Source organism: Fusarium sambucinum, chromosome I, assembly GCF_050947815.1.
Source record: "Fusarium sambucinum isolate potato_lamoka chromosome I, whole genome shotgun sequence".
Classification (NCBI taxonomy): domain Eukaryota; kingdom Fungi; phylum Ascomycota; class Sordariomycetes; order Hypocreales; family Nectriaceae; genus Fusarium; species Fusarium sambucinum.
The window spans coordinates 2,325,153-2,337,596 of record NC_139294.1 but is presented as its reverse complement, the minus strand read 5'-3'; the positions used below and the strand labels follow the sequence as shown (position 1 = coordinate 2,337,596).

Genomic DNA, 12,444 nt, shown 5'->3' with positions numbered 1-12,444 from the left:
CAGCATGAAGCGCGATGGCGATAAACTGATAGTGGGCTGTTACTAGCAATGCGTTAACTTAGTACAACCACCCATTTCACGCGTTTGTTTACTTTGGGCTGGGCTGCCAGGGGGGAGGGGCCTCATTTCTCCACTGTAAAATTACCGCCAGAACTATCGCAGAACTGTCGCCGACTCACGTGAAGATTCAGCCACAGTTTTCATCACGTGCTTATGTGGCGCTCGGCTGTCTTGCTTGCACCGCCACCTTCCGGATTTTGCAAGCCCTAAGCAAGTTCACGAAAAGCTGATTTTGCCCTACTTCTCCATCAGCGAAAACTACTGTCCGCCTTAGCAGTCTCAACCTCGCCCTCCCAGCTCAACCTATACGCCATTTCCCCACGGTACCTGCCCGAGAAGGATAATTCAAGATGTCAGTCATAGCGAAACGAATACACGATGTCGAAAAAACGAATGAGTCGCTAACCTTTACATCAGGGCGACCGAGTTGACCGTCCAGTCGGAGCGTGCTTTCCAGAAGCAGCCTCACATCTTCCAGAACTCGAAGACCAAGACCAAGTCCACCCGACCGGGCAAGGGTGGCCGACGATGGTACAAGGACGTCGGTCTGGGTTTCCGAACCCCCAAGACCGCCATTGAGGGCAGCTACATCGGTACGTGCGATCAATTTTGAGTTTGGGAAATGAAGGACGAATATCGAAAACGAATATCGACATACGAAATCACGACATGGATAGGCGAGCTGGGAAGGACAGGAACATTTGCAGGGAACAACATGCATTGAAGAGCGCATTACTAACATTTTGACCTTGTAGACAAGAAGTGCCCCTTCACTGGTCTCGTCTCTATCCGTGGCCGTATCTTGACCGGTACCGTCGTTTCCACCAAGATGCACCGAACCATCATCATCCGCCGCGAGTACCTGCACTTCATCCCCAAGTACTCCCGATACGAGAAGCGACACAAGAACGTTGCCGCCCACGTTTCTCCCGCTTTCCGTGTCCAGGAGGGTGATCAGGTTACTGTTGGCCAGTGCCGACCTCTGAGCAAGACTGTATGTTTGGCCCGAACGATTTGAACCCACTGTGTGAGGAACGGTTGCTAACATGAATTCAAGGTCCGCTTCAACGTCCTGCGCGTCCTGCCCCGAACCGGCAAGTCTGTTAAGAAGTTCTCCAAGTTTTAAGTTGGGACTATCCTACCTTCTGGCATTTTTTCGGCGTGATAAGCATCAGGGCAAATGGAAAGTTTCCCCTGAAGGGTCGGGCACCGGATGTTGCGTTGCAAATGGTTGTGCTATAGATGCAATCGCGAATAAAAAAAGGATTCACGAAGACAATTGTTTTGGGTTGATGGTTCAATCGGGCGTGATATGGCTAGGAAAAGGGTCGTCATGATCTCAAGATTACGTTCATACCTTTGACTATTCACCGACCAAAAAATGCCAGTGCCTTGTGAGGAGCTGATGATTTGACTTGTGAGATGCTGTTGCGTCTGTGATGAAGATCTCATTCATGATGGATAGAAACGGCTCGAGTCTCTTGGGGCATGAGGTGTCAATTCACTTCGGAAAATGAAATAGCGACGACAACTTATGACCAAACTCTCGTACCTGGGTCGAATTTGTGAATGTTGACTGCCATATAATCCTTGATATTTGATATCGTAATTGCTCTCATGACATGAGCTCTGTCTGATTGGGTCAACGTTATAAACGGAATTGAAACACAGTATCGCGTACAGTGCTATGTTCTTGTTCACACCTCCACTTTATCTCAGTTGAAGCTATGTTGAAAGTTTGGAGTGACAATCTCGAGTTCAGATTCAACCAATTATTCTACCCTCGGCTTCCACTAAACCCAGCGCATTCTTCACAATGGGTTGGATATCTTCGATTCTCGGTACCGACAAGTCGGCAGACCCGCTAGCAAAACTCGATCCCAGCCTTCGTGACTTTCTCGAGAAAGAATCTCCCCTCAAATACCCAACGAACCAGTCCACAAATCCTACTCAAGCAGTTCAGCAGCCCAGCAATACCAATGTCGCAGTAGCGGAAACACAGTATCAAAAACCAGCTGCTCCCTCAGCGAGCTTGTACAAGGATGGACGATATGCGCATCTATGGAAGAGTTACCGGCCGCTTGCCGAGATTGAAGCTGAGACAGCATCCGATCATGACAAGCTGATGAGTGTGTTGGAAGCATACAAGGAGCGAAAAGAGGCCATTGGTAAAGCCGCGTTGGAGAACTGCGCCGAGTATCAAGAGGAGTGGGTGAATTGCATGAAGCATGGAAGCTGGGAAGATCAAATGCAAATGTGCAGACATCAAGTGCGCAGGTTTGAGAGGTGCTACATGATGCAATCGGTATGTCGCCCATAATTTGTACTTCACTTTTAATCTTTCTAACCATTTACAGAGATTCCTTCGTGCGTTGGGCCATGGCTCAGTGGTGGGTAGATCACCCGATATAGAGGAGGATATCCAAATGCACGCCGATGCTCTCTACCAAAAAATGCTCAAGCACGAGGAGGCAGTAGAAAAAGCCAAGACCGAAGGTCTTCCTGTTCCTGTCTTCCAGACAAAACTACCAAAGGCCAAGGACGATTCAGTCGTGCCCACGGAAGAACTCCAGCAGCAGTGGAAGGAACAGTTGGACAAGCTACCAGCTGAGGAGCGTGTGGTTGAAGAGGCTGCTCTTCGCGCTGATCTTCAGGCCAAGGCCGAGGTCGCGGGCAGCGTCCAAAAGATCTGGGAGACCCAGGCGGAGCAGAGGAAACAGAGGCAAGCAGAAGGCAACTCAACGTTTGGAGATTACATGGCTTCTCTGTTTGGGAAGTCAGGAAAATAAAATGCGTGTGGTAGAACTGAGGGACTTGTATAAAATCTGTATATCATGATGAATGCTTGATGGGAGACAGTATTACAACTGGATGCATGGTTATGTAAAACTAAACGGATTTACTTTTCATGAAACTAAGGCTGGTTATCATTCGCATTATCTGCATATCAAAGGTTGGTTGTTACAGGTATGTCGGCAATTATGCCTACATTCTTTTTGCCAAATACTATACTGCACATGCACATGCAACAATACCTATGGATGGTCTCAACATCAGAACATAACCTTACTGGTTTAAATACCAGCAAATAATCTCGTAAGTTTCATTTAGACAATACTGAATGAAATATATCTACCCGCTGGAAACATACTGCATTATTTATAATATTAGTTCACACCACGGAATCTACCCTATACCAGAATAGAACCATCGTCATGCTTGGCAAAATCTCCCAAATCTCAACGGCCGCCTCTAATAAACTTAGGTTCTGTGGTCTAGTTGGTTATGGCATCTCGTTAACACCGAGAAAGTCTCCGGTTCAATCCTGGGTAGAACCACACTTTTTATAGCATACAGTTTCTAGATACAACCGATAACTATTATCAGTTAATATCTGATTATAGGGATATCCTGATATGGTAGCAACACGACCATTGCATTTGAAAGACAATTGCAGGTTATGCAATAGCTACTGAACTACCAAGGTAATTTACGATCTGTTTTCGTATCTCTCCAGTCGGGGAAGAACAAGCCAAGCAAACAAATCAGTTCTTTAATAATAACCGTATCTGTAAATTCATCTAGTCCTACGAAGGGTACTGAAGGAACATTCTCAGTATTTATGACTTTTCAGTTTCACTAGTCTTCAAGTAAGCTAACAGGAGGTTAAGCAAGGCTAGAGTATCTTTATTATAGAACCAGGGGAATCCACACAATAACTTGGCGAAAAGATGATATGACCTTGCACTTGTATTTAGTGCATGCAACATATTTTGAACGCATTCCCTCTCAGGGGCCTACTGATACAGTGCAGCAGCTGTCGATGTAAGTCGGGTTTTGTCAGATTATAGTATTTGGGATACCTGGGTAGTTACTTACGTGGAACTGGGTGTCTAGTGGGTAGCAGAAAGGTAACCTCCCAAGTCTTAGGGTATAAAAATAGGTAGGTAGTCTAAGGACTATAGCTTAAGGAACATAAAGTAACCTACTAATTTCGTCTCTTATAATTCTATAGCTAACTTTTCTGGTACCCTGATGGATGTATATTAACCATTTAGTTATGCTTTGACCGCTTTTGAAAACTGACGGCATTAGTGCGACCTGCATAGTTGAGATATATTGATGCAGCCGGCCTAACTTGGTGTAAGTACGAAATAGTGATTTACCTGGTACTGATTGTCTATCTGAAGCTTCCCTTATTCCTATCACTATGGATATCGATAATGGCGAAAGTAGATTTCCATCGCGATCTTCTTAGTTTATAGTTTCAGAATTATCAATATTCTAAAGAATATTATCTAGCGAAATGGTTAAGTATACAGCCATGAGTCAACATATCAGAAAGCATTCTCAACGTCAACTTAACGTTCAAAAACAAACGGCGACAAACAAATAACGAAACTTCCGAATGCCTATGAGCCGTTGTTACGAATCATTGACGTCTTAAACAGTTTTTCCTGGTTTGTACCGTCGTCAAACCTCAGATAATGCAATGCATGTCTTCAAGTGACACGATTATGCTATCTCATGCAGCAAGTTGAGTTGACTAGTGAGTCACGCCGTTATAAGAGCTTTGCATTGGTTTGTTGAGGGGTTGAACAAGAGAATAGGGCTTAGGCAGAGTTGCCGATCAAGTAAGTTAATGCTGGGAGGACGGCCGTTCTCGATGCACAGGATAACATTGACCTATTTGCTCGATCAACGATTTGTTAGAGAATCAGTCAACTGCCATACATGGGTATCCTATATCTAAGATTTTGCTATTTACCCATAGGAGTCATACACTACCAGCCTAGTCCAAACCGCAGGGTGCTTGCTTAGTTTCATAGGTACCAACAAGGTAAACAGGTAGGTACCTACCTAGCAGGTACATATCTGCTCTGTATGGTGGTTCTCAAATCGTTGCTTATCAAGCTCAGTGGAGTGATGTAGTCAGATTGTTGGAGGTCCTTCCTCAAATGGCTGGCCGGGTCCACCTTCCAATGCCTGGTTAAGCAATGCACGGGCCAAACCATCCCGGGGACGGTTCAGTTCCACTGCACTGGCACCAAGTGGGGGTTAGCCTGACCTGCCCGGACTTTGCATCTTACAACTTTTTTGTACCTACGTCGAACAGTAACACTCATCTTCTTGGCAGAGACTCTCCAACTTCAAAGAATTCTCCATCATATCTAGAATAATACCAGGCAGATACATACAAAAGATCATGGTGCCTGGACAAAATTCCACGCTTCCCAAGGCATCAACTTTACTGCCTATCTCTGTCGTCACTGCCACTCGAGATGGCTGCTAATCATGGCGGTCTTGGATATAGTCTGTATAGACGTAGTCTCTGCCAACGGCGCAGGATCGCACACTCCCTCACTGGATTGGTCAGCTCGAAAAGACCTTGAATTGTCACTCATCATGGTGGCTGACGAGCGGTCTGAATGCCGGCCTCACTTTGCTCTTGTTAACTAACACAAGAGACACAATGAAGAGCTCCATCAAAAGACATTGCCCGACAATCGCGGTGTCGAGCTGTTCATCATGCTGTACATGGAGGTACACTTGTTACTTGACCAAGATAGTTTTTACAATCTGCTTGCATTGACGCACTGCACATCATACCTTGCAGTAGAATCCCACCATACTCTTTGTGGATCATTGATGCCTCGCCGCGAAGAGTCACAGGCAGTCGTTTCCTTCTAGAGGAACTTTTCAAATTTACTAACCTAGCCTCCCAACCCCATGATGATACACTCTTACAGGCGATATCTCGAGCAGCCCATCTCTTATCCCTATAGCACCCCTTAATTCGCCCATGCACGACCCTGTTCGAGCGGCTGTTTAAAGCACAAACTTTCGATTATCTAACCTTGTCCTTCTGGCGTCTTGTTTCGTTGCTCAATCCACCCGAACACGGAATACGGCAACATACTATGGGTCCCGTCTTTTTTTCCATAGATCCTAGGAGCAGCATCAGCCAGCTTATTTATTACATGTACGAAATATGACTTACCTGAGAGGGTTTTATAAAGACTGCTGAATCCTTGCCACTTTCTCCTGCATCATACTTCTTCCTCCCCTTTGTTTCTACCTTGATCTAACTGGCGACTGCTTCTGGTGTCCATTCACAGGATTTCAATAGCCTGCCAAGGATAACTGTCATAAGAGCGGACAACGACAGACATCACCATCTGGCGTTTCACGCCATTGCCTTCCAGAGCGCTCCATTTACGGCATTGCACATCCATCATCATGGTTGTCGATAACCTTGATGTTGTTCTGACCGGCGCAGGCCTTGGTCTTGTAGCATTGACCACTGCACCCGCCCTAGTCGCAGTCATCGATCAACTGCGTAAGCGAACCCCCAAGGATAACTTCTATGAAGATATCGATGGGAAAAGCACACCAGAAAGCATTGCCGCTTTTTCAAACCGGTTACCCAAGATCTTGATTCTGGTCTCATCCGCCACAGGTCTGGGAACGTCAATCGCCGTATCAGTATTGTCATCGCTTCACAGCTCTTCAAATGAACTGTTGCTCGAGAACTGGCTTCTTACTGGCGCCTGGGTGAGTAGCTCGAGCTTGGTTATTTTCAAGTGAGACTGACGCTTCTAAACAGCTTCTGATCGCCATCCATGCCATTTCGTTAAGTGCTCATCATTCGCCTGTAAAAGTTCACGACCTTGGACTCTGGCTCTTGTTGTCTTCGATTACCGTTGCCGCTATTGCTGTGGCTCAATTGACCAAGGAAGCTCAGTACGGTTCCCATAAGAATACCGCTCCTTTGGTCCTTCGTGCTGTGAACGTTGGGGATGTCATCCTCCTCGGCTTCTTCAGTGTATTGCTTCCACGCCGGCCGGATGTTTTTGTTGAAGACCTCAAAGTCGACGGCCAATGGACCGTATCTGCCTTCAACCGCTATACTTGGTCATGGATTAGCCCTCTTCTTCGTGTTGCGACCCAGAAGAATGATCTCGACGCAAGTGATGTCCCTTACCCAGACAGGACTCTTCGAGCTGCAGGTCTAAAAGAAGACTGGTTTGTGTCCAAGCCTCAGAACAGCCTCTTTCGCTCGGTGCTTTGGGCCTACAAAGGTCCATTTTTCTTCCAGTTTTCTATCACTACAGTTCGAAACCTCCTGGCTCTTCTGCCTTTTTGGGCCATGTTGCGAGTCATCAATATCCTCGAACAACGAGATATAGGACTATCTGGATCGTCGAACCTGGAACTCTGGGTATTGGTATTTGCCATGGCCGGTTTTAACCTTCTGGATGCTGTGAGTTTCTCTTGTTCGATTTCATGTAAAGATACTAATTCGTTTCAAAGTGGGTTGAGGGATGGGCATTTTGGTACTCGTTTGCATGTATCGCTCTGCCTATTCGGTCTCAGCTTTCAACGCTCATTTTTGAAAAATCACTTCGACGCAAGAACGTAAAGTCGGCAGAGAAGTCAAAGGAGTCAGACGCATCTCGAGAAACGCCTGATAAGAAAAAGGAGGACGAATCTGACGAAGGCTCTAGCGTACTAAAGTCAAGGCAGGCCATTATCAACCTCGTCGGTGTGGACACTTTACGAGTCTCAAGTTACACTGGATACCAATTTCTGATTTTCAACAGCATCTTCAAATTGTTCTTCTTTTCCTTCTTCCTAGTCCGCCTGATTGGATGGGTTCCCTTTATAGCTGGATTTTTTGCCTGGGGTCTCACTCTTCCTGCTAATACTTACTTTTCTAAAGAACTGCTTGGAAGGTCAGACAAGCTGATGAAGCTTCGTGATGAAAAGCTTGCCGTGGTGAACGAAGCTTTGCTTGGTATGAGGCAGATTAAATTTGCCGCGCTCGAAAGCCGCTGGGAGAAGCGTATCCTGACTATGAGAGAGAGGGAACTTAAGACCCTCTGGGGACTCTTCCTCGTTGATACTGGTCTTTTTGGATGCTGGGTCATCAGCCCCATTCTCCTTGCCGCGACATCTCTTGCTGTCTATGCTATTATCAACGGTCAACTTCAACCATCGGTCGCTTTCGTTAGTATTGGGATCTTTAAAGCCTTAGAGGTCTCACTGGGCGTACTGCCGGAACTTATCACAATGGGAGTGGATACTTATGTTTCTCTCAATCGAATCCAGACGTACCTCAACGGTCCTGAGATGAAGCACACGTTGTCGGAAGGAACAGAGGTGGGCTTTGAAAATGCGAGCATCGCTTGGCCTGAGGACGATGAGAAGTCTGATGAAGACAGGTTCATCCTCAGAAACTTGAACTTCAGCTTCCCAGCTGGCGAACTATCAGTTATCTCTGGAAAGACTGGAACGGGGAAAAGCTTGCTTCTTTCTGCTATTCTTGGCGAGACAGACATCTTGGAAGGATCTGTTTGCGTGCCACAGACCGTTTCTCCACACGAGCGACATGATGCACAGGCTCATCTTGGCGACTGGATCCTCCCTGGGTCTGTCGCCTACGTTGGACAAACCCCTTGGCTTGAAAGTGCGTCACTTCGCGATAATATCTTGTTCGGCTTGCCCTTCATTGAGGAGCGTTACAACAAAACCGTCGAGGTCTGCGCTTTGAAGAAGGATCTGCAGATTCTTACAGATGGTGACAAGACTGAGCTCGGTGCCAATGGTATCAATCTCAGTGGTGGACAGAAGTGGCGAGTTACTTTGGCTCGAGCCATCTATTCTCGTGCTGAAATCTTGGTTATGGATGACGTCTTTAGTGCTGTCGACGCACACGTTGGTAGACATATTTTCGACAAGTGTGTCACAGGCGATATTTGCAAGGGACGAACGAGAATTCTTGTCACCCATCATGTTGGCCTGGTCCAGTCGAAAGCCAAGTATATTGTTGAGCTCGGTGAAGGCGTTGCTTTGCACTCCGGTTTGGTAGCTGACTTTATTCGCGATGGGACATTGGATGAAATCAGGCATCACGAGGAAACTGCAAAGCAGTCCTCAGAAGAGGAAACGATAGATTCTTCTACTGCTGTCAACTCTGAGGATGTCTCTGTCACCGACCCTACCGAAATGAACGAAAACATGCCACTTCAGAAGGTGCCTTCGAAGACTGCTAAGCAATTTATCCAGGAAGAAGCGCGAGAAAAGGGCATGGTGAAGAAGCACGTATATCTTACTTATTTAAAGGATAGTGGCGGCACCCTTATGTGGAGTGTATGTGCAGTTGTCTTTCTTGGCTTTCAGATTGGAATTCTTGGTACGTCTCAAAGTGTCTGAGTATGAGATGTCTTGCTAACAATGTCAGGTCGGGCCTGGTGGCTCCGAATCTGGACTGGCGATGTCGACGAAAGTGTTTCTACCGGCAGCCTCCAGCAACACCACGGCCATACCTCCATCTTTTCGCTCCAACATTTCCCATACAGTTCTGCACCCGAGCTCAGCATCACCAAATCTCACTACGATCTGAAGTATTACTTGTGGGTCTACATCGCAATCTCATCTGTTACAGCAATCATTGGTACTTTCCGATTCTACTGGGCGTATTACCTTGCAATCAAAGCGAGTCGGTCGCTCTTCGAGAAGATGCTGTTTACGGTCCTACACACTCCACTGAGATGGCTCGATACCGTTCCCGTTGGCAGAATCCTGAACCGATTCTCATCGGATTTCAACATTATCGATAATCGCATCACTTTGGACTGGACCCAATTCATCGCCGGCCTTTTGTCTCTGGTCGGTGTATGTGTCGCCGCTTTCTTTGCCTCCGGTATCGTCATTCCCTTGGCTATAGCCTTGCTTGGACTTGGTGCCCTTCTGGGCAACAGATATCTTTATGGCGCACGACCATTAAAGCGACTTGAGAGTAACTGCAAGTCTCCTGTCTTTGAGCTTTTCAACGCAGCGCTTGCGGGCGTGTCCACTATCCGAGGATACAAAAAAACTCAGGTCTATATTGACAGGATGTATCAGAAACTTGATACGTGGGCAATCATCACGTCTTACATGTGGCTCGTCAATCGCTGGATGGGCCTGCGTATGGGTCTCATCGGTACACTGTTCTCAACAATTGTTGGTATCATTGTTATTGTGAGCCCCAGTATGGATGCCGCGCTTGCCGGGTTCACCCTATCGTTTGCAATGGACTTTGCCGAGAGCATTCTCTGGACAATTCGAAACTATGCTACTATGGAACTGAATATGAATGCGACAGAGCGAGTTGTCGAGTATACAGACCTTGAGATGGAGTCACTCGAGGGGGAGAAGCCCCCTGCTGCGTGGCCTACTTCGGGAACTATGAAGATCGATAACCTGGAGGTCTCATATGCATCTGATCTGCCACCTGTTCTCAAAGGAATATCTTTCGACGTTAAGAACAATGAGAGAGTCGGTGTCGTAGGACGCACTGGCGCTGGAAAGTCGTCCCTGACACTTGCCTTATTCCGGTTCTTGGAGGCTCGTTCTGGCAGCGTTACCATTGACGGTCTGGATATCTCCAAGGTTGATCTGCATAGCTTGAGAACTCGTCTCGCCATCATACCTCAGGTATTTGCCATCACTGCCTATCGTACGAAACGAAACTGACCCATTCCTAGGACCCTGTACTTTTTTCGGGCACTATCAGATCAAACCTCGATCCTTTCGAAGATAATACAGACGACGAGCTCCGCGAATCTCTGACTCGTGTCCACCTTGTGGATTCTCAGCCCGCTACGCCTGCAAATGAACCCTCGTCGGCAGCAACATCAACACTTGCTGTCAAGAACACAAACATTTTCCGAGACCTCTCAAGCCCCATCTCTGAATCTGGAGGTAACCTCTCGCAAGGTCAGCGTCAACTTCTATGCTTGGCTCGTGCCATTGTAGCTCGACCCAAGATTATGGTCCTGGACGAGGCCACCTCGGCTGTCGATATGACTACCGATGCACTCATTCAACGAAGTATTCGTGAGGAGTTCACTGACAGCACATTGATCGTCATTGCACACCGTCTGAGTACCATCGCTGACTTTGACCGTATTCTTGTCCTTTCCGACGGTCAAGTCGCCGAGTTTGGAACACCAAGGGAGCTTTGGGAACAAGAGGGCGTGTTCCGCGATATGTGCGATAGCAGTGGAGAGAAGGAAAAGTTGAGACAGACAATATTTGGTTGAAAATAGAAAACAGCAACGATATTTAGGGGTGGTTAAAAGGTTACGCACAAGCTGCAATTGCATCTATGTTTAGATGGTAAATGCAATGATATTTGTTTTACTTCACTTCTTACAGCCAGCTCGCTATAGAGCCTCCAGATAGCACCGATTTAGCTATTGATTCAAAACAACGAAATAGGTCATAAAAGTGCAACGCATATATGTTCTAAAAGGTTATCTGTATCTCAATTAAAGTGATATGCTGTAAAAAGTATGGTTCTGCCTGGGATTGAACCGGAGACTTTCTCGGTGTTAACGAGATGCCATGACCAACCTACTAGACTACGGTAGTAGGCCAAAAGTCTAACCCCACTTGGCATTTTCCCACCTTAAATCGCCATTTTATTACCTTTTTAAAATTAAATATCTAATAAAATAAAAATACTATATTAATAATATAAAATCTATTATATAGTATTTTATAAGAAAAATCTTTTATATATAGAAGGTTTTTTTATAACTATTTTACTTATAAAAATATATAGCTTTAAAGTTAAAGAAAAAGTTAAAAATTACTTATAGGGGACTTATAGGGTATTCTTAAAAAATTATAGAAGGTAATTTTTAATTTTTTTATTTTTCTTAACTTTAAGCTTTATTTACTTTATTAATAAAATAGCTATAAAAATACTTTCTATATAAAAAATATTTTCTTTATAAAGTTCTATATATAGGTTTTTTTTAATAGTTATAGTATTTTTTTTATAATTTAATATTTAATTTTAAAGATATAGTATTTTAGTGTAAAATGGGCTATGGGGTCAGACTTTTGTCTAAATACTGTAGGTAGCAGGAAAAATAGCCTCCTAAGTCTTTAGGTATAAAAATAAGTAGTCTAAGAACTATACTCTAAGAAGCATAAAGTGTTTTACTATTTTCATCTCTTATAATTCCAGCGGTCAATTTTTCTAATACCCTGAGGCCAACTAGACCACGGAACCTACGTTTGTTGGAGGCGGTCGCTGAGATTTGGGATGAGTATGGAAAAGTAGTTCTTGTCCTGCTGCATCTCCAATTCTTTCCGCATGTTCACCCTCGAAGCTTTGTCTGAACGGGCGCCAACTTATTATCTATGCTTGTGCTATAGAGGATAGTGGATCGACACGGGACTTCTCATTTATCTATTGATAAGCTGATTTTTCTGAATCCGTTTCATCTAACCAAGTTGAGATATTAGTATATGCTCTAGCTGAGTATAACTGCCCATGAGTAAGGCTGGTTGGGTATCTGGCGCAGTTATCTCAGTAGCTATACT

General features: G+C 45.3%; 3 protein-coding genes across 3 annotated transcripts; all 3 read left to right on the top strand.

Annotated features, from left to right (window-relative positions):
• Nucleotides 1–410: 410 nt before the first annotated feature.
• FSST1_003486 (40S ribosomal protein uS17) lies at nucleotides 411–1,186 on the top strand (the record flags this gene model as incomplete). Its single annotated transcript, XM_083229571.1, has 4 exons — nucleotides 411–440; nucleotides 488–653; nucleotides 816–1,054; nucleotides 1,118–1,186. 4 exons carry the CDS (start codon nucleotides 411–413, stop codon nucleotides 1,184–1,186), a joined length of 504 nt encoding a protein of 167 aa, XP_083086916.1.
• Nucleotides 1,187–1,876: 690 nt separating this feature from the next.
• On the top strand, nucleotides 1,877–2,849 carry FSST1_003485 (uncharacterized protein; the record flags this gene model as incomplete). Its single annotated transcript, XM_083229570.1, has 2 exons — nucleotides 1,877–2,365; nucleotides 2,418–2,849. The coding sequence occupies 2 exons, from the start codon at nucleotides 1,877–1,879 to the stop codon at nucleotides 2,847–2,849; spliced, it is 921 nt and encodes a 306-aa protein (XP_083086915.1).
• Nucleotides 2,850–6,300: 3,451 nt separating this feature from the next.
• Nucleotides 6,301–11,150, top strand: FSST1_003484 (P-loop containing nucleoside triphosphate hydrolase protein; the record flags this gene model as incomplete). The annotated part of the gene is made up of 5 exons (XM_083229569.1): nucleotides 6,301–6,615; nucleotides 6,668–7,324; nucleotides 7,375–9,256; nucleotides 9,305–10,542; nucleotides 10,593–11,150. The coding sequence occupies 5 exons, from the start codon at nucleotides 6,301–6,303 to the stop codon at nucleotides 11,148–11,150; spliced, it is 4,650 nt and encodes a 1,549-aa protein (XP_083086914.1).
• Between the last annotated feature and the right edge of the window lie 1,294 nt (nucleotides 11,151–12,444).